Source organism: Myotis lucifugus, unplaced genomic scaffold, assembly GCF_000147115.1.
Source record: "Myotis lucifugus unplaced genomic scaffold, Myoluc2.0 scaffold_44, whole genome shotgun sequence".
Lineage (NCBI taxonomy): Eukaryota > Metazoa > Chordata > Mammalia > Chiroptera > Vespertilionidae > Myotis > Myotis lucifugus.
In genome coordinates, this window is record NW_005871092.1 from 6,187,542 (window position 1) to 6,213,692 (window position 26,151).

A 26,151-nucleotide genomic window follows, 5' to 3' on the forward strand; every position below is an offset into this window, starting at 1 on the left:
ATTATAGCGGTCCTATTGAGTGAGAAGTGATATCTCTTGTGTGTTGATTACATTCCCTGTTGATGAATGATGTTGAGCATCATTTCTTGTGCTTACTGTCTGTCTGTATTTTCTTTGGAGAAATGTCTATTCAACTCCTTTGCCCATTATTAAATTGGGTTATTTGTCTTTTTATTATTGAGATGTAAAGAGTTCTTTATGTATTCTAGATACAAGTCCCTTATAATTTGCAAATATTTTCTCCCATTCTGTGAGCTTTCATTGTCTTGATGGTGTTGTTTGAAGCACAAAAGTTTTTTGTTTTTTTAATTTTGATGAAATCCAATTTATCTTTTTTCCCTTTTGTTGTTTGTGATTATGGTGTCATACCTAAAAATCCAGGATCGTGAAGATTTACTCCATGTTTTCTTTTAAGAGTTGTATGCTTTGGCTCTTACATTTAGGTCTTTGATTAATTTTGAGTTAAATTTTGTATATGGTGTGCAGTAAGGGTTCACGTTCATTCTTTTGCATGTCACTATTCAGAGTTCTCTTAGCACCATTTGTTAAAGAGACTATTCTTTCTCCATTGGCTGTCTTAGCACTCTTGTCAAATATCAGTTGGCCATATTATGTATGGATTTATTTCTGGACTCTCAGTTCCATTGATTTATATGTCTGTCTTTATGCCCTTAGCACACCCTCTTGGTTACTTTTTCTTTGTAGTAAGTTTTTACATAGAGAAGTGTGAGCCCTCCAATTTTTTGTTTTTTCAAGATTGTTTTGATATTCTGGGTGCCTTGTAATTTCATGTGAATTTTGGAATCAACTAGTCAATTTCTACAAAGAAGTCACCTGGAATTCTGTTAAAGATTGCATTGAATCTGTTGTTCAGTTTGGAGAGTATTGCCTTCTTAATAAGTCATTTGAACCATGAGCATGGGATGTCTTTTCATTTATTTAGATATTAAAAGATTTCTTTCAACAATTTTTTGTTGATTCCAGAGTAAGTTTGGAATTTCTTTTGTTAGATTTATTCCCAAGTATTTTATTTTTTGATGCATTTGAAATGGAATTTGTTTTACTTATTTTTATTTGTAGATTGTTCACTGCAAGTGTATAGAAATATAATTGATTTTTGCACATTGATCTTGTATTCTGCAATGTGGTTGAACTCATTTATTAGCTCTAATTGTGTTTTTTTTTGGGGGGGAGATTTCTTAGTATTGTCTATATATAAGTTCATATCTTCTACGAATAACAATATTTTGCTTCTTTTTCAATCTGGTTGTCTTTATTCAATTTTTGCCAATTTGCTCAGGCTAACACCTCGAGTACAGTGTGGAATATAAGTCCTGACCTTAGTGGGAAAGCGCCTGCTCTTTCATCATTCAGTATAATATTAGCTGTGTGTTTTTCTTAGATGATCTTTATTAGGTTGAAGAAATTCCTTTCTCTTCCTAGGTTGTTGAAATAGTAATGATTTGTATTATTTATGCATCATTCATTTTAGTCCTATGTGATTAAAGTTATTTGTATAATTTATAAGTGCTATAAAGCATCTGCCCATGGCCATGGGAAGTGGTAATAAAAATGTACTCCATGCAATACACAGACGTGGTCTACCTTTTTGTGAACTGTGCTTGATGAAAGCAGTGAATGATCCAGAACAGCACAGAGCAGTGTACATCCATGGCAACATTCCAGTGTGACAGCTAGCGACTCAGGAACAAGGAAAATTAAAAATATGCTTAATTGCCTGGCTGATGTAGCTCAGAGGTTGAGCATCAACCTATGAACCAGGCGGTCAGGGTTCGATTCCAGGTCAGGGCACATGCCCGGGTGTGGGGTGTGGAGGAGGTAGCCGATCAATGATTCTCTCTCATCAGTGATATTTCTATCTCTCTCTTCCTCTCCCTTCCTCTCTGGAAAAAAAAGGTTAATTGATTATATAATATAATTGTTTTAAATATCTTTTTGAAAGCATGGATTTCCCCCCCTTTCTTGTGAGTAAAAGCATTATTTTTCATTAGTCATGTGTTCCCATTTGACTTTTTACAAATAGGAAGTATGCCTTATGCATGTTGTGAGTGATTGCTAAGACTATGTTTAAATTTAGCCTTCATTCTAATTTTTAATTTATATTGCTAAGAAATATACTTGTTAATACTTGTTTTTTAATTTACAGGAAAACATCTTTATGTATGGAGGCAGAATTGAAACAAATGAAGGCAACGTCACAGATGAGTTATGGATTTTTAACATTCACAGTCAGTCCTGGAGCACAAAAACTCCCACTGTTCTTGGGCACGGGCAGCAGTATGCTGTGGAGGGGCATTCGGCACATATTATGGAGCTGGATAGTAGAGATGTTGTCATGATCATAATATTTGGATATTCTGCAATATATGGTTATACAAGCAGCGTACAGGAATACCATATCTGTGAGTTACTTTGAATGTGTAACTGTAAAGTCTTTATTGATTGTGCACATTTTTATCTTTAAAATCTTCATATGAATTTAGTCAAAATGGTTATTGAAATAAGAATTATAAGCCATGAATTAATACTTGTTAATATAATTTTTTTGGTTTTGTGTTAGATTTTGTACTTTAATACTTAAGTTTATCTTCTTAGCCAAATGTGGGGAAATGTTACAGAAGTTACATTTTCTAAGAACTGAGAATATTTTTAAATATGTGAAATTCCAATAGGTGGTGCTACATCTTTGGTTTATACTTGTGGACTAAGCTGAAACTAACCCAGTCTCTTTACTATGCATTCCATGATTTCAGGATTTTTAAAAATATATATTTTTATTGATTTCAGAGAAGAAGGGAGAAAGAGAGATATATAGAAACATCAGCAGTGAGAGAGATTCATTGATCAGCTAGCTGCCTCTTGCATGCCCCATACTGGGGATTGAGCCTGCAACCTGGGCATGTTCCCTGATTGGGAATTGAACCGTTACCTCCTGGTTCATAGGTCGACGCTCAACCATTGAGCCATGCTGGCCAGGCAGGATTTTTTATTTTTCAGGGTTCTGTTCCTAGTCTAACTGCAGTGTCTCTCTGTATGTATTAGTCTTAGAGGAAGCTCTTGAGAGTCTGTCGGCTTCTGTGAAAGATTATTATCTGGTGCATGAAGGTGTTGGTGGCAATCTACATGTGACTGCATGATATTCTTAAATATTCTTATTCATTTTTCTGGCACTTTATTTTTTTAAAATTCTTTATGAAATTTTCAAACAGTTGTAAGTTTTTAAAAAAATTTGTTTACAAATATATGTACCCTGTTAGTCACTACTTAGATTCAAGAACATATTCCATATCTGGCCTTGACCGGTATTTTGGACTCAAGGTTTTGCTTTTTGTGTGTAACTATACAGGGTGATCTGTTTCTCCTCCATGTCTCCAGTACAGCTGGGCTGAAAGTGGGATATGCATCCTCCTTCCTATTGTCATTTACACTCTATTTCCACGCCTTCCTCCTTTGAATCACTCAGCTTTGAATTGCATGTCATTAGACTGTACCACCTGTTTCTTCGCCTTCTTGTCTTCTGTAGCTCCTAGGATCACTGTTTTAGTCCTTGAAGGAGTTAGCATCCGGCTCACTGTCACTCCATCCCATATACCTTAACAAATATTTCTATGATTTCAGTATCCACTTTAATAATTCTTCCAATACTTGGCTTCTCAATTTTTTGATCTCTCTCCCCAAGATCTTGTTTTTCATCCTACTTGAATCAGTCTTGCCCATTGTCCTACCTGCAATGAATTCCATAATTCCCATTTCAGATATCTTATTCCAGTGCCTCCAGCTTACTCCTGCTAGTCCCCACACTGGTAATTCTTCGACTGTCCCAGAGCTTATAGTTCACTAGCCTCCTTTCAGGTGTTCACTATCTCTCCCTCTCTCTGTCCATACTTACCTCTACACTTACCAGGCTTTACGTTCATAATCACCAATCTCTCTTCCAACTCTTCATCATGACTCTTTCATACATTTTTCTCTCTCTTCAAACTTCTAACATGTCCTTCATCTGATGACCTTACTCACTGTTTTACTGAGAAAACAGAAGCAGTCTAAAGAGGATTCCTACTGAAGGAAACATTTTGGAGTGCAGTGGTTAAAAAGTAACGGTGCATTGAATAAACCTGCTTACATGCATTATTGTTGTAACAAATTCATGATAGCATGGAAGCTAGAGTGGCTGTCATTCTACTTTTTCAGATGAGCCTAAGAGTTGTTTCAGCAAGAGCTAAGTTATAAGGGACATCTGTAATACTTTAACAATAAAGATAATTTAAAAAAGGAGTTAAGTTACAGATAGCCTATATAGAAAGGTTTTGTTTGATTTTGTTATTTTAATTTTATGATGATGTTCATGGAGTGTTGTAGGTATTATTTCCATATTTTGTAACTTACTGAAATTTTCTTTGTGGCTTAATTTTCATAAATATTGTATAGACACTTGAAAAGAAGGCAAATATTATAATTTTAAGTTATGGTATCTGATATATATATATATATATATATGTGTGTGTGTGTGTGTGTGTGTGTGTGTACATATATATATATATTCTACTTTATTCATTATGCTTCTTAGTTCTTCTACTTTTTGTATTGGATCTGTCATGCTGTGAAAATGAAAGTCTACATATGTTAGTGTATTTTTGCCTATTTCTCCTTGTATATTCTGGAATTTATGCTTCATGAAAGTTGCTATTATGGATATTCATGACTTTCATTTTCACATTAATGTTATAAAGTGCTTTGTTTATTTGATGTTTTTTTACCTGATTTCTTTCTTGTTTGATATTAATATTATGGCTCTTGGTTATTTGGGGTGGGGCTGTCATTCTTTCCTTCATATGCTTTTGCCCATCTATTGTTAACCTTTCAGAATCACTTTGTTTTAAATATATCTCTTGTGCACAACAAAAAGTTAGATTTTGCTTTGTGACTCCATCCGTTTTTTGTACATTTTCTGTACATGTTTTATATTTTTAATAGTCACTCTGTTGTCTTTTAAAAAATTATGTCTTCTCATGTTCAGAGGAGGCCCATTTTTTTTTGAGGAAATGAGTAATTTTGAGATCTGCCACTATTAGGCTTCTTCTGACTCCTTGTCTCTTGCCTTCCTTCTGCATTCCTGGGGCTTCCTCCTTCTGGCTCTTGGTTTTACTTTTTGCACTTGATTTGGAGTTTATGGGTTTTTTAATTCTATTTTATCTGGAAATTTAATTTTCCTTTTTAGTCATGTTTTCCTTGTTGTTTTATTGTCTTCCCGGGAATGAATGGGGAGATTCAGAATTCAGCTATCACCATGCTTGTACTTGAACCATAAGTTTTTGACTTTTGAAGTTTTAAAGCGAATATTTAACTAAGTCTAAAGTCAACAAATACTTTTACTCTTTGATCAAGCCCCAATATACAGGACACTGTTTCTACTGCCTTAATCCATCCTACTTTGTTTCAAACACATTTGACATTATCAGTATTTTATACTAGGGATCAACAGTCTTTTCTATAGAGGGCAAGATAGTAAATATTTTAGACTTTGTGGCCCATGCGGTCTTTGTCACAACTAATCAACTCCACTGTGATAGCAAGAAAGCCAACACTGACAGTCCGTAAACAGATGGACATGGCATTATTCCTGATTTTGCCCTTGTGTCTTAGTTTATCTAGTCCTGTTCTAGAGAGAGAGTGTGTGTGCTACTGGGGCCTAGCAATCCTGGTCCAAATTAATTTAACATTTCGGCATGTGGTTTTCTTTGGACCTTGGATATACAGTGAATTCATGCCCCAAGATCTATGACCAAAAGTTCCCAGGAAAAATGAGATTTTTCCCTTTACATACAGCCAAGTGGTATTTTCTGTCTGCTTCTGCAGAGCAGATTAAAAAATAACTCACTTTTTCATTGAGGACATAATCCTTCAGGGATCCTGACTTTGTATAGATGTTCTCTGATCCAGTGCACACACGGGCTTACCTTCAGTACTGGCCATTAAAACCAAATCCCTAGGCCACCTGAATGGTACACACATTCCTTACCCTGCCTTTCCACTGAATACGGTTTCTGGTCTTCAGAATATATGTTCCTCTTTGTATACCAACCTTTTTTGCAGGACAGTCTCATTCAGCCTTGAGACATGGTGGCAGTTACGCTTTCCAGGGATGGCTAGGAAGGCACAGCAGATTAATTCTCATTTTCTATGAACGGTAAATATTGATACAGTTTGTTTACTGATAAATTCACTGGCTGGTAGGTTTCGATTTCCTTTTCTTTTTTAAAAAATATATTTTTATTGATTTCAGAGAGGAAGGGAGAGAGAGAAACGTTAATGATGAGAGAGAATCATTGATCTGTTGCCTCTTGCACGCCCCTTACTGGAGGTGGAGCCCACAGCCCAGGCATGTGCCCTTGACCAGAATCGAACCCGGGACCCTTCAGTCCCCAGTCCGACGCTCCATATCCACAGAGCCAAACCGGCTAGGGCTAGGTTTTGGTTTTCATTTGGAATAATTTGATTACAGAACATCAATTGTAGTTTTGGTAAGTTTTAAACTACTTCTATAGAGTTTCTTTTGGCTTATTCTATAATCAAAATACTATTTTAAAATAAATTTGCCAAGAGGATATTTTTTATTCGATTTTTGTCTTATTAATGGCATTAATTGTCAGGCATACTTGAAGGGTGACCCTATAAGCTACAAGTCAGCCAATACATGGAGGTCTAAGATGAATGGATATGTTCTAATATGGAAATAGGAAGAGTACATGATCTATTTATGAGTTTTATAAGAATAATAGGCGAATTAAGGGTGGATTTTAAATTCTGTGATTCATTTAAGTACAAAGTAAAAGTCATCAATTTTTTCTGTAAAATTATATTTTAATAATAAAATGAACTTATTATGTTATTTACTCTTAATGCAGTTTGAATCCACTGCTTATTGTTGAAAGTATGTGGTGTCAAAATAATCCGTAATTACTTTCACTTTGAAAAGTACTTGCATAGAAGAGTAAATAGAACGATGGGGAACTATAGTTTAAAGCTGCCAGAATAATTAAGTTGTATATACCACAGACAAGTGCTGCTTCAGGGAATGATACTATATTAAGTAGGGCTGGTTTGAACATAAATAATAGGTTAATTTATCATCTTAGTTATAAGTGAAGACTTATCTCTACAGAGACAGTTTAAAACATTTTTCCCCCTGTTTATAGTGGGATTACTATACTGCCATGTAAGTTTAAGCTTTTTTTTTTCTGACTGATTTTAATGGCTTCAACTACCCCAAATGCAGGTCGGATTTACTTTGAGAATCCTTACATGTTTAAAGCTTCTAGAAAACTGAGAATGTTTTGTTTAATTACAGAAGGGACTCTCTTTTCCAGCACTGTGGTGAAGGTAACGGGAAAGAAAGTTGAAATTATAATAGAGCAATTCATGAAAACAGGGTATTTTACTAGATAAAAATTTACCCAGAATTATACTCTAAGGACATTGATCTCACCATTATGTAGAGATTTTTAAAAGAGACAAAAATTTCCCAGTTAGCATACTCCAAAATGACCACTTACTAAACTTCGAATAATAGTGAAAATAACTGTGAAGTATTTCTGGTTCAGTGCTTAGTATCCTGAGTCTTCTTTGAGATTTTTTTGTAATAATATGATTTAAAACCAAGGAACCATCTAGTTAACTTCAGTTATCTTAGTTTGAGTCTTATCCATTAACAGTAACAAAATTTAAGACACTAGAGAATATGTTTAGCTGTGTAGTTGAAAGTTTATGCATATTACCATTGCTGGTTTGAGTTTTAGAGGATCTGTTGAGCTCAGGAGCACCTCCATATATTGGCTGACTTTGAGCTTATAGGATCACCCTTCTGGTTCCACTTGGTTCCGGACATGTGCAATAATGCGTATCAGCAAGTAATGCATCAGGTCTTATTCCTTGTCTTTGCGGAACTTATTTCTAGTAGGGTGATACAGCCAATAAGTAGTAAATATAATACAGATGTGCATGCTGTATGATGTGTTAGAAGATAGTAAATTTTATAAAAAAATAGAGCAAAGCAAAGGGGATTGAGAATACCGAGGTGGTTGGGAAGGCCAGCAGGGTAAGCCTCAATGAGAAGATGAATTTTGATCAAAGAATTGCAGGAAGTGGAGAAGTTTGCTATGTAGCTAATCTGTGGGGAAGGGGAGTGTTCCCTAGAAGTAGGAACAGCTAGTGTAAAGGCGAGAACATTCAGGGCATGGTCAGGGAACACCAAGGAGTCTGGAGGAGAGAATAAAAATTAACAGATGAGGTCAGAGAAGTAATAAGGAGCAAAATCATAGGGTTTTCGCATAGCCTTTGTTTCTTGCTCTGAGGAAGTGGAGAAATGTTGCAAGCTTTTGGGCAGAGCAACGACATAATTTTTAAATGAATCATTCTGGCTGGCTTGAAACTAACCTCTGCGGAGGAAAGAACGGAAGTGAGGAGGCAGTCAGATTACTGTTAGTCTGAGCAGTGATGATGGGCTTAGACCAGGGTGGTAGTATTGGAGTGAGGAGAATCAGTCCATTTGTTTTATATGTTTTTAGAGTAAAACGAATAGTATTTGCTGAGGGTTTGGATGTAGAGTCTGAGATAAAAGAGAGGAGTCAAGGATGACTCCAGGGTTTTTGGCCTGAACAACTAGGAAGATATAGTTGCCATCGACTGACATGTTGAAGATTCTGAAACAGGTTTGAGGCGAAGGATGATTCAAGGTCAGGAATTCAGTTTGGACATTGATATGTGTGCTATCCATTAGACATTACAGTGAAAATGTCAACTAGATGTGTAGGTCTGGAGTTCTTCTAGAGAGAGATCTGGGCTGGAGATGTAGATGTGGGAGTTTTGAGGATAGAGATAGATAGCATTTAAACCATGCGGCTGAATCAGATCACTAAGGAAATGGGTGCAGATAAAAAGAAAGGGTGATTGAGCCCCAGGGTGTTCCAGTGGTAAGAGGTAGGGGAGAAGAAGAAAATGAGCAAGAAAGAGTGTGGTGAACTGGATGCCAAGTGAAGAAAGATTTTAAACAGAAGAGTCGCCATCTCTGTTAAGTGCTGCTCCGCCGGTGGGTGAAGTAAGATGATCACTAAGGATTGACCTTGGATTTGGGACTGCGCAGGTCATTGGTGATCTGTACAAGAACAGTCTGTGTGTAGTGGTTGGGTAAAAGCCCAATTGGATTGAAGAGGGAATTGGGCAGCTCTTTCAAGGAAACTTGCTTGTCGGGGAGCAAAGAAGTTAGCAGCAACTGGCAGGAAATACAGGATCTTTCTAAAGGGTTTTCACACAAGCAGACCACGAAACAAGGATTCAAGTGAAAGAATTTTATTTGGGAAAGGGCAGGTAACACGATTAGGACAATTCAGAAATAATGCCGACAAGAGAAGGCAGCCTTCACATGCATAACCCAGGCACATAGACAATCGTGCTGTAGGCCTGGGGAGAGGGGATGGAGGGAGTTAATGGAGGGAAAAAGGGACATCTGTAATACTTTCAAAATAAAGATGAATTCAAAAAAAGGGTCCATTAATAGAGACAACTACTAGAGTGGTGATGGAACTTACCCAGGCTTTCAATCAACATGTAATCTTTGAAATTTCCTTCTTTAATTATAACGCTTGTAGTTAGTTGATGAATCCTGTGGGCTGTGTTCCCAAAATCAGACCATTCTTTAGCTGAAGATAGGTTTCATTCAATGTGCTTGATTTACAGTTGACCTCAGAACAAGACGGGTTTGGACTGCATGAGTCCACTTATATGCAGATTGTGTTTTAGTGGATACCTATACTGTTTCCCATCCATGGTTGGGAGTCTGTGGATGCAGGGAGCTGACTGTATGCTCGATCTACACCATTTTACATCGGGGACTTGAGCTTTCATGGATTTTCATCTCCGTGGGGGGTCCTGGAACCAATCCTCCATGGATACTGAGGGACAGCAAGTGTAGTTCAGTTTTGGGGTAGTTAAAAGTTACACTCAGATTTTCAACTACTTGAAGGGTTGGCACCCATAAGCCTATGTTGTTCAAGGCTCAACTGTGAATGTAAATGTGTGTAGGTAGATAACAGCAGAGAGCTTAAGGAAATAGCTTACGTGGAACACACACAAGTAGGTATGACAGGGAAATTTTTCATGAGGGCACCCTAGAGTATAACTTCCAAGAGCGATGTATGGTTATCAGGTGCTTAGAAGTGACAGTAATCAACTAGCTTCATGCACAAAATTACTGGAAAAATCAGATAAACTCATAATGTAGAGATCAGCTTGCAGTAAAGGCGCCATAAACTTTTATTTTAAGTAACAAAGTGGAGTTAGACTCTATAATTGTATAATCATGAAAAGATTCTTGTTATTCTACAATTGTGTTTACTGCCTTTTTCATTTTCTGGTAGTGGTTTAATTTTTCTCTGGATTCTTTGTTTATAAATGACTATAAACACATACTGCTTTTTATAGTTATTCTTTTTCTAAGAAGTTGACTTTAAGGCATCAATCCTGCTGTATATCTCTTTGTTTGTGTACTTTCTAGTAAAGTGCCATGTATTAAATACCTGGTAAATATTTGAGGAGGAAGGAATAGGTTGTCAGCAGTATTCCTTTTCTGCTTCTATTATACTTGGACTTTAACAATTTTAATACTATGTGGTCATCTGTAGCATTTTATTTTCTCTTGATGTTCAAGATTGATATATTTGCTCAACATTTTTCAAGAACATTAGCTATTGGTATTTTTAAAAATACATAGTACTCTTGTTTGCCTATACATTACTTTCTATTTATTAAAAAACATAACCATTTGTTGGATATTGCTTGTAATTTTTCTCTTTATAATTATGTTTACATCAATATAGGAATAATCATGTCTAACTAATAAAATCACCCCAAAGTATATTTGATGAAAGGATATTTATTTTAAAAAGCATAGCCATTTGCTGTATCCCTTTAATTTTCTCTTTTTAATCATGCTTATTAATTTTTATCTTTCAAAAGGTTTTCTGCCTTCACTATTCTGAAATTCAGAATATCTTCTTATATATTTGTTTTAAAAAATAGCTTTACCACATATCCATGTGTGCTTATATGACATACTGTTCTGTTCACTTGTTTTTGAATTTTTAAAATGGAAATAACGTTTTATGCAGTTTTCTGAAGTTTTCTTTTATTTCATTTTTTTAAGCAGGGTTCACCCATGTTGTTATGACTTACCACTATTAACTCCTTCGCATTTCTGTATTTTATTATATAACTACCACAATTCACTTATCCACTCTCCTGTGCTTGAGCTGTTGGGTTGGATACCTGTCAAAAATCACCCACAGAAGCAATTTTGAAACGTCTTGATAAAAATACTATATTTTAAAAGATAAAGAAACAATATTCAGTCTCTTCAAGCAGAAAGATGAAATATTTTGTAAGGGCAAGAGATTAGGTTAGTATCAGATTTCTCAAAAGCAACATAAAATCTAGGCAAACATGGAACAACTTTTTCAGGAAAGCAAGGATAGACTAAGGGTTTTATATCTTACCAGACCGTCCTTCAGGTGTCAAGGCTATAGAAAGAACAGTTTGAGCATGCCAAACTCAGATAATTCTGTCTCTATGTGGCCTCACCTAAGAAATCTGCTCAAGTAGAAATGTGCAGACTTCTTTTTTAGTAAAAGTCTAGATAGTAAGTAATTTAGGCTCTATATGGGCTACCCGGTATGTGTTGTCACTACTCAGCTCTGCCATTGAAGCTGTACACAGGCAGCCGTGTAAAGGTACAGAGATGAAGGAGCGTGGCTGTGTTTCAGTAAAACAGGATTTACAGAACAGTTGGGCTGGATTTGGTCCCTGGGGTGTACTTTGCCAACCCCTCTCCTAGAGAATAAGCTTCATCTCAGGAAGCGATGAATGGGAACACCTCAGGTAAAAGGCTGATGGAGAACACTTCACATATTTAATTTTAGAGCTAAGACTAAAACAAGGGTGCAGATGTCAATAGACAGTATGCAAATGTTATGTGTTTTGTCCAAGTAGAAAGAATGCAATTAAAAATAGAAGGAGAAGAAGGGAAGCCATTTAACTCTTGATATTCAGTAAGGTTTTATTGGATCCAATTTTATTTTTTCTGTTTTTTGTTTGTTTGTTTGTTTTTGAGCAGGCCTAACTATCTGTGAAGACTGTTGTTTTATACTAGAGGCCTGGTGCATGAAATCGTGCATGGGGGTGGAGGGGGGGGGGTGTTCCCTCAGCCCAGCCTGCACCCTCTCGCAATCCAGGACTCCTTGGGGGGGGGATGTCTTTCTGCCGGTTTAGTCCTGATCCCCCAGGAATCCCTGCTGGATTGGTCCTAAACTGGCAGTTGGACATCCCTCTCGCAATCCGGGGCCGCTGGTTCCTAACCTCTCACCTGCCTGCCTGCCTGATCGCCCCTAACTGCCTCATTGCCCCGAACCACTCTGCCTGGCTGCCTGATCTCCCCTAACTGCTCGCCTGCCTGCTGAACACCCCTAACCACCTCTGCCTCGCCCCCACTCGCCGCGGCTTCGGAAGGACGTTCAGCTGTCTGGTCTAATTAGCATATTACACCTTTATTATTATAGATGTCCCATCCTCTCTTAGAAGTCTTCAAATGAACAATGAGAACATCTCCTTATTTACAAAATATAGAATATTCCATCTGTAATTATTAGGTGGATTTATTTCACTCAACCATGTTTCAAATGAATGACACAACCATTCTGATAGGAAAGAGATTGAACAAATCCAAGTGGCTTTTTAACATAATGTTTGACAGAATGGCCTCTGTCTAGGTGTGGATGTGGGGAAGAAGTGCAAGCAAATCTTTTACGTTTGTTTTGGAAGGTTTTGGTGAAGCACTTCTGAAATTATTTTAGGCGTACTGTTAGATTGAAAAAATGAGTTGATATTAGGAATTAAAGTTCTCAGTGTGGAAGATAGGAGATATAGATGTAAAATGGGGAGAGCAAGGAAGAATCCTGTCTGAATGGGTTGGATTTGGAGGCATCAGTGTGAGCTTATGTTCAGATAGATAGATAGACAGAAAGCTGTAGATGTAGATTCTTCCAAAATGGCCTAGAAGCTAAGACACCCTAGTAGTGATCACACTGATCACTGATTTTCCCAGATCCAGTTTCTAATAACATTCCCATAAGTAGTTAGGGCTGATTGTAAGGCTGTGGCAGGGAAAGCAAAGATGAGCCTGATACATCTTGTTCTACCAAATGCAGGACGTGCTCAGGAAAGTGATGGGTCCTGTCAAAGAAACAGTCCTATGTCAGCTCGGAGGGGTCCCATTGATAAAGTCTGGGGCGACTTCAGCATCAAAATAATTTAAGCAAGTAATAAGTTATAAACTGGTGGAAAATATAACCCATGAGCTAGCACCTGATAATGGACAGACCAGCAGACACAAATAGTGCTGAGGGGAATTCTCTTTCGTATACAGAGTGCAGGCTGGCATTGTTGGATGCTAAATCTGTCGGGGAGGGGATGGATTTTTGGTGAGATGTGCTTGGTATCTAAGTGTCTTCCCCACCGATTGTGTATACGGTGCAGGGGGAAATAGTAACTATGTCAGTACTTGTATGGGTGATCAAAGTTCGCATCATGAGCCATGGGAAATTGGGCATTGCGTGCCTCTGGATATGCTACTGCTGAAACAAACATCACTCTTGGCAGGCTTGGCAAACTTTTTCTGTAAAGGTTCAGATAGCAAATTTTTTTTTTCTTTCAGTCATTTTGTCTCTGTTTCTTCTCAATTCTGCCATTGAAATTTGAAAGCAAGCCACAGATAGTATGTATGTGAATTAATTTGCCTTTGTGCCAATAAATCTTTATTTACAGAAATGAGCAGCAGGCCATTATTTGGCCCTTGGACATAGGTTGCCAGCCCCTGGCTTAGAGTATTCTGGATGGGAATATATGCCTAAATCTAATCATCAAGCAGTATCATATAAACTTCAAATGAGGAATCTTTTATTTTAAAAGGGGAAGAACTTTATTCTTAAAAAATGTCAATGTCACTCGCTGAGCCACACTGGCTGGACTGAAATTATTTTCAAACGAAGTGCTAAAAACAGATTAGAGGAAGTCGATATATGTTTTTTATATTTGGTTGTATAGGACATATATTGGAACTGAAATTGTAAGAATTCCTGTGAACTTGCTCTGGCGGTAAAAGAAACATCACTTTGTCCTTTCTGCTATTCTTTGAATTATGGCTTTTAGGGAATCTATAAATCTCAGAGGAGAATTATTGGATGGTTTTACTAACTTAGACCATAAAGCTCTTCTGGGTTAGTCCTGAGGGAAATTTACTTCCCTTTAAGTTAGCAATACCTCATAAACTTTCGAAGAACTTCAATGTGAGTCTCAAGGTTAGTATAATATTAATGTTTTGCTTTAGTATTTTCATGCTTTCAGAATTTGGAAGGAGTAGTTGGAAAACCATCATTAATGTCATTTCATGTTAACTCTTTCTTTCGATTTGAAAACCATTAGATACAATTTTTCTAAGAAGTGAATTTTTTCTTCTATGTGATTCTCTTCAGTTGTTAACATTACATATTTTTCAAAATTCTCTGGTGAATTTCAACTGCGGATGGAATTTTGCTTTTCAGCAAACTGGTGTCTGAAAGTGTTGATCTACAGAACAGGCATATTAGGGGGTGGGAATTAGGCATTTTTGATAGAAGAAATCTCCCCTTTAAAAATAATTCCATCATCGGAATCATAAAGCATGGAGTTTCACTGTGCTTAAAGTAGGCCTGGCATTTGTTGTTACATTTCATTTGTGAAGAACTTTACAAGACTTATTAGGGAAAGTAAAACAATTTCAATGCAGTAAGTAAAAGGTTTCAATAAATTACTACGTCTTTGTGACAAAGGCTGCCGCTAAGATTGTATGCATTTTTTAAAAATTTCTCAATGTCTCAGAAAATATCACAAAAGACTTTAGTTTTGATAAATAAAATTATTAAATAATATGCTTTTAGAACTGTTTATAAGCTACATAAATATATATAATTGAAAAGTTGCATGAGTTAGATTGAAAAGTTTTAGTAAATGTACATTCAGAATACAGAAAATTCTGGTCTTTCGGTCTCTGCTTTACTTTCCTACAGTGGTGGAGATGTCAGTCCCTAACAGGCAGCCATTCTGTTGTCGTATATATTTAAATGTAAGAATTTATGTTAAGAAGGAATATGCAGTTATAATGTTTTCATGACTATGTAGAACCCCACAAATGAAATTTAATCACTCTTTCACATACTGGCCCTACAAATATTTTGAGATATGTTATTTTTCATTTACTTTTTATTCTTTAGATGAGCATCCCTAGTTCTTCTAGTATGCACGTTATAAGGTTTCATTAATATCTTATTAACAATATTAATATCTTATAGTAGCATAGCCACTAGTAATGTAAAGGATATTTCCTAATGAATAATAATAATAGCAACAGCTAACATTTATTGAAGCCTTACTCCATGCTAGGTGGTATTATAAATACTTTATACATAGTAACTCCTCAAAGTGAACATACAAAATATATGCTCTTTTAACCCCATTTTACAGATAAAGGAACTGAGGACAGATGTCTCGCACAACTGGCCATTGATCATGCAGCTAGTCAAAGGGTTATATAAGTGTGAAATACACATTGTCATCTTTCCCACCCTCTGTGCACAGACTGTACTTTGTAATGACCCATTCAAACTTCACAGAGCTTCATAGAGCATGGTGTGGTACCTAATGTGACACCATTACTTGTCCTTGTTCTAAAGTTGATATTTTATTAATATTTTTAATGCAACCTGAATTTATATTTTATATTAATAACTAGAGTCCCAGTGCATGAATTCGTGCACAGGTGGGGTCCAGCTGGCCTGGCCCGATCAGGGCAGATTGGGGCTGGGCCTGTTGGGAGGAGGAGACTGGGGGAGGAAGGTTGGCTGGCTGGCCCACCCCAGTCAGGGCTGGGCTGGCTGGGGAGAGGGACTATGGGTGATTGGCGGGCTGCGCCCCCGATTGGGGTTGGGGGCCATTGGGGGTGGGGCTGGCCAGGGGTAGGGGCTGCAGGAGGCTGGCTGGCCGGCCCCACCCCCCGTTTGGACCAGTTCGCTGGCTGCAGTGGGCGTCATAGCGACTGGTTGTTCTGGTCATTACGGCATTCGGTCGCTGGCAACAAAGCTTCTTCCTTAGACTTTAGTTCCTGCTTTTTATGTAAGTGCTTGTTGTGAAGTGAGGTGCACTCTGCCCTGCACTTGTCTACTTAATGTTGTAACATCAGTGAGGGCTTGACCCTTATTGTTAGAATAATTTCAGCCCATCATTGCTGGGATCATGATTCTGGCATCTAAGGATTTAGTTAGCTCTTCCTTTTGTTGAGTGAATGATCATGTATTAAGTACAAGTTCTTTGCCATCATTCTAGGAATTGACCAAAAAATGTTGCAAGTAAAGCTTGAATGTTTATGGAGCCAAATGATTTCTTGTAGCAAGTGTACATTTCTAAATGCAAAATAAAAATGTAATGAGAATGTGGATCATAATTAACTTTGCATTTTAAGTTTATCACCTGTACCTGAACAAAATCATTGCCTTAGCTTTTCATCTGAGACTACCATGTCACCTGTGGATTCCTTGATTGAACTGCTAGTGATTAGACCTTGAGAAGCGCTGCGCTGGTATTTAAGAGGACACTCTTTGGTGTTAGACCTGTGTCATAGCTATTATACTTTTAAATTTTTTTAATGTTTCAGAAATAGTTGAGTGAAATACTGTTATTTCATGATGAACTATCCATTCCTAGTAAGGTGAATATCTATTTTTAAATAAACTTTCAATTTTGACACAATTTACATATGCTAAGTCTGTACCTAAGTCTGCTGTTTTATTTCGTGTGTGTGTGTGTGTGTGTGTGTGTGTGTGTGTGTATGTGCCTCTGTTTCTGTTTTCTTTCTTCTTGAACAACTTAGAATTTTATCTTGGTATACTTATACTATTCTTGAGTGTATCTCTTTGTATAGTTTTTTTAGAAATTGCTGTGGTTATAAAAATACACACATGTAATCATAATCGTCTAGTATCAACATTTTAAACCTTCAAGGGAAGTATGGCAGCCTTACTTTCATTTAGATTCCCTCATCTTCCCCACTTTTTAATACCATTGGCTTGAGTACCAGATGATGTTATAATTTTTGTTTTCTTCATCAGTTATTATTTAGAAATCTCAGAGCAAAGGTAGTGTGTACTCATATTTCTGCTGTATTTATTGACCTTTTCTGATGTTCCAGGGATTTCTTCTTTTATTATTTAATGCCTGTTTGAAGTGATAAAGGACAGCACAGAAATTGTTAAGGGCAGAGATCACATCCTTTTTTGTATTTGTAATATCAGTGACTAACTCAGAGCCTTTACATAGTAGGCGCTCAGAAACTATTTATTACAGCTTTTTTTCCAGAGTTATTTACAATTACAGAAATGTATGTGAGAATAAGAGTTTTCTTTTTCCTCGTGCACACATAAATCTGGCATTTTCAGTATTTCAGAGTTTGATCTACAGAAAGGCCAGTCTTACTCATCTTGAACCCCTAGCACCTAACATAGTAACTAGCTCAGATTTAATAATTGCTTCTTGATTAAATGAATATTAAGTATACCTTACTCATAAAAAGGTGGCATTACAATTAACTAGGTCATTTGAAGACATATTAGTTATATTTTTAAATACTAGGAATTCATGATTTATCTTCTTTCTCTTACAGCATCAAACACTTGGCTTGTTTCAGAAACTAAAGGTGCTATTGTTCAAGGTGGATATGGTCATACCAGTGTGTATGATGAAATAACAAAGTCCATTTATGTTCATGGAGGCTATAAGGCATTGCCAGGCAACAAGTATGGATTGGTGGATGATCTTTATAAGTATGAAGTGAACACTAAGACTTGGTGAGTAGACGAGGCCAAAAGTATGTTGGGAAAGTGTGTCACTGTTATAGTTTATATTTGTATAATAGTGGTGTTGATTACATATTTTCAGGGAGACATTCTTGGCCTTCTTTTATTGCAACTAATGATATTCAGTTATGCAGCAAAGGCACAAAATAGTAGATTTTCTGTGTAGCCAGCTTTGCTGTAAAGGATCGACTTTAAAGTGGGTTCTGATCCTGTAAGCATTACAGTTACTTGTGCTTATCGGTGCTGATGTTACATTTAATTCAAACAGGAAGTTTTGCTTACCAAACTTTTAGGATTGTTATTATCTGTCTTGGGATTTGTTCTACTTTGCACTCATATTTTATATTCACTTGTAAATTTTAAAACCATGTCTTCAGTTTTATTATCTCATTTCCTGTGAAATACAAAGCTTGTGACATTTAGCTAGATTTTCCTTTTGTTGTTATAAAAATGCTGCAGTGTACGTCTTATACTCGTCTGCTCAGGCACAAATGCAAGAGTTTCTCTAGGGTATGTACTTAACAATGAAGTGGTGAATCTGAGGATATTCATGTCCTCATATTTACTGCGTGTTGCCTAATTGCTCCTCAAGTGACTGTGGTAATGTATGTTTCCACCAGCAAGGTATGAGTGTCCCTGTTTCTCCTTATTCTCACTAACACTTGATAAGGTGGAAATATTTTCTTTCTGCCAGAGTAATGTGTGTGAATGATACTGATATTTTAATACATATATCCTGGTTACTACTGTGAGAAAGCATCTTTTCATGTGTTCATTTGCCACTTGGGTTTCCTGTTTAGTGAATTTCCTATTCATAACTGTAATGCTCTCTTTGTATTTGCAATATTATTATTTTTTTATTGATTGATTAACCAGGGAAGTGATTTCTTTGTGTCTTTTTTTTTAAGATACTACACATTCTTTTAAACTTTTAGCACACATTCCTTTATGTGAAATGAAATACAGTTTTTTACCAAATTGTGATTTGTTATATCCCCTTCAGTTTCAAACATATATTCTATTTTTTAACTTTATTTGAAGAAAGAAAGATGGAATTTAAAAAATTAAGACTTCTTTAGGTGACCTTGTTAATTTTCATTATTTTTAGTCTAATAAAATGTAGTATTATTCTTTATATTTTTATAACTATTAACATTAATAAAATATCTTTTTGTTTTAGGTAATCTATACATTACATTTTATTTCCTATTTTAATATTGCTAACATTTCTTATTGACTTTTTGCTATAATAAAAAGAGGAATTGTGTAGAAACTAAGGCACCATCAACCTGCTTAACATATTTTTGCATATATGACAGATACTGTGTCATATCAAAAAGGAAAAGATAACTGCTTCTGCAAGATAGAGGCCGCATAGTTCACATTAATAATAATGGGCACAGTATTGCTCAGGGAAAGAACTTATTAAAATGAATGGATAAGAGAAGTACGGGTATTATTTGAATGAAATCAAAATGAGAGAGTTAGTTGTTGTTTACTACATAATGAAATTTGATCAGATCTTACATGATTATTTACTTGAAAATTTCCCATAGTGAAATGTTGCATAGAAGAATATAATGATTAGTCTTGGCAATTTTAGCATATGCACAAGTAACACTGTATACTTGTCCCTTAGGAGAATTTAATAAAATAATTTGTAAATTATTTTGAGGACCTCATTACAAATATGTTATAGATACATATGATGCTTTACTATTTCCTTGGGTTCTGCTTTAAAAAAAAGATTTGTAACATTATCAGTGAGAACTAAAATGGTATTTTTCTGTTTGTAGCATTTTTAAAGTTTTTCTGTTTTTTATGTGCTTATTTTTCAAGTTTGCTACTATACATGGATTATAGTGTGTATCAGTTTCATTTGTCAAATATTATGTAACTTTAAAACGTTACTATTATGTGCCCATTGTACATACTAATTTTACATTTTTGCCACATCAAAAATGGGTTTATGGTTTAGTAGGTATAGTTTGGTAAATATACCACTGTGTTGAAATAATAGAAAATGTGTGTTTGGAGGAATTATATTTTATGGGTTATTTGAACTATTATTTCCACTGAAAAAATATTAGGAATTGCATCCTTTGAAGGCATCAGTTAACTATTAAGGAACTGAGAATTTGTGGATCAAGATCTAGGAGAGGTAGAATGTCCAGGGAGGTAAGATTGGCATTTTGTTCAACTTTTGTCCTTGAGACAATTGTAAATCCTGAAAACTGAGAAACTGATCCTGGCTTTTGTCAATCAATGTGGAAGAGCAAAATTGGATTTTCACATGTGCTAAGGAAGAGGGGTCTGGCTACATACTTAAGGATTAATCTGATCCCTGAAGTTCTAAATCTACTAGTAGGATAAGCTCACCTTGAACATCACAGTCTTTCATTGGATTATGGTGATCTGTGCATAGCCTAACTAGTTGGCAGAGCAAAAGTCAATTCTCGCTTGAGGAAGATAATAATACATAGAGCCTCAGATTATTTCTTCAGTAATATCATGTGCAGTATCTGGTATAAAATTTTAAAAACGCTTAGGAAAAAACCAAAAATTGGAAAAAATAGCTATTATAAACACACCTGAAGGACAACAGTGTTTTCTGAAATTTTAAAATGATTAGGAATTAAAATATAAGGTAGACAAGTAGAAACCTTTACTAAAAGAATCAAATGGAAATTATACCAATGGGAAATACATTAAGTGAATTAAGAATTCTTTGGATGGGTTTAACAGCAGTCTAGACATAGCCAAGGAGAGAATTAATGAAATGGAAGATAGGTCAAGGAAAACCCATACTGAAATACAGAAAGACAAAAATAAAAAATTAAAGAGGGAAAGCATTATAAGGAACATGTGGAAATGGTCTAACATGCATGTAACTGGAATCTAGAAGAAGAGGAGTGAGAAAATAATATACAACACTGTTTCAAGTCTTAATACTGATAATTTTCAAAAGTGACAAGACATCAAGTCACAAATGGAAGAAGTTCCATGAGCACCAAAGAAGATAAGTACAAAGAAGCTTATGTTTAGAAATATCACAGTAAAACTGATAATATCCCAAACAGGAAGAGAAAAATTTTAAAGAAGCCAAAGGTAATTAAAGGCATATAAAAGAGCAACACTTGAAAAAAAATGAAATCTAGAAGACACGGTGTCGTTAGGTGGCTAAAAAAAGCCATTAGCCTAAAATCCTACAACCAATGAAATATTATTAAAAATGATATTTTCTAGCTCTTTAAATGTGATGCAATGGGAGGTTGTTGTATTTTTTTTTACACTTATTTTTTCACAGCTATTTTATTGCTTTATTGTGAGTTTTTGTGACTTCTCTAAAAACTTAGCTGTCAGGTTTTGGAAAGTGAAACAGAAAAATGTTATAAATTTTATTAGTTAACTTAAATTTTAGTAAATACTGATGAACATGCTATTCATGATGTTCATCCTTGCTTATTTCTGTGCATAATGAGTGTCTGAAATCTTTTCAACAAAAATCATTAACTCTGTATCAAACACTGTATTAGAAATAATCCTAATACTTCCTCAGTAAAGGAGACAGATAACTTAAAATTTTATCCTACATGTATCTGTGGGAAATAATAGAAATACACACAATGAAAGAATAGTACAGCAGGGGGCATTTACTAAAATGAGCATAAAATATTTATATAGGTGAAATGGTTGTTGTCTTTATAACCAGCAAGATATGTTAAGAGATTTGGAATGCCTGGTTAAAATCACATATTGATCACTTAAAGAAATATTTATTTCTATAGCTTTACCTTTTAAGGTAATTTTGAGCCATGTAGTACTTATTTTTTTCATAGTGGTCTTTTATAAACTGGGAAATATTGCATATGGACAACAGGCTATATGAAAGCATACATGTATAGTTTCAGAACAATAATGAAGTAAACACCCTACCTACCCAAGCCAAGAAAGAGGACATTACAATATCCAGGAAGCCCTCATGTGCCTCCATGTTGGCTCTCCCTTCATTATCCCCCAAAGAGGTAACCATATTCCTATTGTATTAATTGTTTCATTGCTTTTCTTTATAGGTTTTTTACCCTTCTGTGTGTATTTGCAAACACATCGTTAGCTTGTCAGTTTTGGAGTTTTGCATGTATTGTTTAACATTGCATGCTTTTCTTAGGGAGCTGTTTAAACATCAACTTTATGTTTTGGAAATATATTTTAATAAGGAGAGGCAGACAAAATGGAAATAAGTAAAATGTATCTTACATGATAATAAATACTGTGGAGAAAGAAGAAAGCATGGAAAGAGGATAGGGGGTTTTAGGTTGTTACATGTAAATAGGGTGGTACGAGAAGACATCACTGAGAACACATTTGGGTAAAGACATGAAGGAGATGAGAGGATGAGCCAGGCGGACACCTCAGGGACAGGGGTTCTGGGCAGAGAGGAACCTAGGAAAAAGCCGTGGTTGAGATGGGACTGTGCTTATCCTTTGGAATAGCCAGGGGGCCAGTACTGCTGGGTTAAAGGGTCTTAGAGTGGGTTGAGTGAAGTGGGAGAAAATGACCCGAGAGTGGGGATGGGGTACCCTGTCTTCCAGAGTCATAGGGGTCATGATAGAGATTGTGACTTTTACTCTGATATGGGAAGCCATTGGAGGGTTTTGAGTAGAGATGCGAAATGCTCTGACTTGGGTCTTTACAGGATCACTTTGGCTGCTGTGTTGTGATTATGATACAAGAGCAGAAGCAAGAGGACCACTTAGGAGACTCTTGCAATAATTGAAGAAACAGATGATAGTGTCTGGGACCAGGGAGGAAATGTGCAGGTGATGAGAATTGGTTGGATTCTCAATATATTTTCACGGCAGAGCTCAGAGATTGCATAGACTAAGGGATTGGGAATCGAGTGGAAGAGGGAAAGGAGCGAGAGTGGAACCAGGCCTTGGAAGACCTGAAAGCATGGAGTCGGCATTAATGGAGATGATGAATTTTGTCGCAGGAGTCGGTTTGGTGTGAAGGAAGATTTGGAAGCTCGGTTTGAGGTTTATTTAATTTGAGCTACATATTACACATCCTAGTGGATATGCACACTAGGTGGCTGGATATAGGAGTTTGGGCATCTGGATACTACGTTTCTGCTCGGAGAGATAAGGATGAACAATCAGAAAGAGACTGAGAATAAGCAGTTAGTGAGTTAGCCTGAAACCAGGAAAGCGTGTCCTACAAGCCAGGAGTGGGTTTCAAAGGAGAGAAAGCTTGTCAGGAGCTGCTGAAAGGCAAGGTGACGTGAGGATTAAGAAAGGCTCACAGAACCTGGCAAACTGGTGTTTTGCTGACCTCGATGGGAGAAGTTCCCGTGGAGTGTAGGGTGACATTCTGATCGTCCTGAGTCTGGTCAGGATGGGAGAAGAGGAATTGGAGAAAAGTATTGACAACTTTTCTGAGGAGCTTAGTTAGAAGGGAAGGAGAAAAATAGGGTAAGAGAGGGTCAGGTAGGTGAGGACAAGAGAGGTTTTTTCCCTCAATATTGGAGAAATAATTGTTTGTTGGCTGTTAGGAAAGATCAAGATGATGTTAAAAATACTGATGCAAGAAAGGGAAGAACTTGCTAGCAGGATGTACTTGAGAAAACAAGTAGCAGTGGGACTAGTGGACACAGGCTGGCCTCTAGGAGCCTAGACCAGCCGTGGGCAAACTACGGCCCGCGGGCAGGATCCAGCCCGTTTGAAATGAATAAAACTATATAAAAAAAAAAGACTGTACCCTTTTATGTAATGATGTTTACTTTGAATTTATATTAGTTCACACAAACACTCCATCCATGCTTTTGTTCCGGCCCTCCGGTCCAGTTTAAGAACCCATTGTGGCCCTCGAGTCAAAAAGTTTGCCCACCCCTGGCCTAGACAGTTTATTCATAGGATTAGGAGGACAGGTAGGTTATATGAATGCAGTTGCAGATAAGTGGGTAGATGGATAAGAGTTTGTGGACGTTTTTTTTTATTCTTAGTGAAATAGGAAGTGGGATTATCAGTTGAGAGCGAGAATGGGTGATATTTATTAGAAGACTGAGGTTGGATGGGAGAAGACAAAGTCCAGAATGGTCATTTAGGAGGGAGGAAGGGTGAATGGGTTAGGGAAGTATGATAGGGTTGCTGGCAGAATTGTCCTGTGTGAGATACCCTTACTGTGGGAACATAGCACCTTCAAAAATTCTCGATTCCCCTGTGGGTGGATATTTGGGCTGTGCCGGTTTTTGCTATTATGAATAATTCTAGTGTACATGTTCTTATTTAATCTTGTTTCATATACAAGTTATTGAATATTTTTGCGGGCTTATTTGATCATTTGTTTTTGTTGATTTGAGTTACTATGTGGCATCATTTCCTTACGTTAACAGAGCTTTGCTTCCATCCCTCCCTTTATGCTCTAATTGTCAAAAACAGGGTGGGCAAAAGTAGGTTTATAGTTGTTTATATGGAAAAAGACATGCAGGTTATGATGATTACGATAGCTTTATTTACTCAAAAGAACATCATCACATCTCGAAGCTTACCTTTGCCCACTCCTGGTATATTACATTTCTATATGTTACAAGCTCAACAGACCAATTATATATGTACTGGTTTATCACAACTGCTTTTCAAATTTATTAGGAAAAGAACTGTGCATCCTACTTTGTTTTCTAATTACATAATTGCCTTTGCCAGCACTCTGCATTGGAATAAGTGATTGAAGACTGAAGAACTAACTTCTTTTAGTGTCTTGTCGGCAGACATTGCCTTTAAGCTTGTGAATGTATTTGTAACATAATTCTGATATTTATAATAGCTGCCTTGAAGTGTTTTTTTGCTCATCCGACATCTGGGCCCTCTCAAAGGCATTTCTGTTCTCTTTCTCCCTCCATCTGGGTCTCACTTTCCTTCTTCGCTGGGTGTAATAGATTACCCTAAAAACTAGACATTTTAGATAATATAGTGTAGCAACTCTAGATCCTGATTCTGTGACTCCCCCACTCCCTGGGGCTGTTGTAATTTTATTTGTGTAGTGACCTGGCTGGACTCTTTTAGCAAAGTCTCTTTCCTCCTCCAAATGCATCATCCTGTGATGTTGCTCCTGGGAGGAGGCAACCTGGGGGGGATGCACACAGTCTCCCTGGGATGGCGGTAACTTCAGCAGGGCTCCTTGACTCCCCCCCTGACTTCCCGTTTAGCTCTCTGTTTCTGTTTGTGTCACATCACCAGACAGCCTCCACTAATTCCTCATTGATTGCTCTCTTAGTTTCAACCAGCGGTTCTCAACCTGTGGGTCGCAACCCCTTTGGCGGTTGAACGACCCTTTCACAGGGGTCGCCTAAGACCATCCTGCATATCAGATATTTACATGACGATTCATAACAGTAGCAACATTACAGTTATGAAGTAGCAACGAAAATAATTTTATGGTTGGGTCACAACATGAGGAACTGTATTTAAAGGGCCAGAAGGTTGAGAACCACTGGAACTTTCAACAATGCTTTGGGGCATAAATTGTTCCACAGTCCATTTGATTTCAATTTCAGTCCCTGTTGGGCTCTTATTAGCTGTCCTCATCTTCCTTTCCCCATCCCTCCTCCTTCAGGTAAACTTTTACCTGGTCTTTGAGCTATGGTTCTCATGGAGCTAGCAGCCATCTCTTTAACTGCTACCCAGGAAAACCTCCCTGGTTTGTGACCGTTCCCTTAACTTTCCCACCCTCTCTGTTCCATATCAAGTCAGTTCTCTTGGGAGAGCTCTGTGCCAGTTTGTGGAATTGTAGGTGGGATTAGTAACCTCTTCCCGTTGGTGTGACACCACTGCTCTTTGTGCGGGGCACTGGGTCGGGGTGGTAGCCTTTGCTCTTCTCAGCTGGCCTCTTTGGCAAGGACCTCTGCCCAGTATGTGAGGAGGGGTGAAGACTGCGCGGCCCTGGTGTTCTTAGCCTGCTGGGCCTGGTGTTTAGCTGCCACCCTTTGGGTTAGAGGATGAGCACTCAGACCTCTCATGCTTCCTCCTTGAGTAGAACTGCCACCCAGAGTTGGGGACATGAGAAGCATTGCCATCTCCTCTCCTGTTAGATCCAGTGGCCTGGACTAGGAGCTGAGGGTGGAGGTTTTCTCTGTTCTTCGCTCTAC

At 37.0% G+C, this 26,151-nt stretch overlaps 1 protein-coding gene across 1 annotated transcript in view; it reads left to right on the forward strand.

Moving 5' to 3' along the window:
- Positions 1-26,151, forward strand: part of ATRNL1 (attractin like 1) — a 474,447-nt gene that overhangs the window by 82,378 nt on the left and 365,918 nt on the right. The window contains exons 12-13 of the mRNA XM_023753345.1: positions 2,168-2,423; positions 17,816-17,999. Of these exons, the coding sequence (XP_023609113.1) occupies positions 2,168-2,423; positions 17,816-17,999 (440 nt within the window). The remainder of the gene's footprint in view (positions 1-2,167; positions 2,424-17,815; positions 18,000-26,151) is intronic.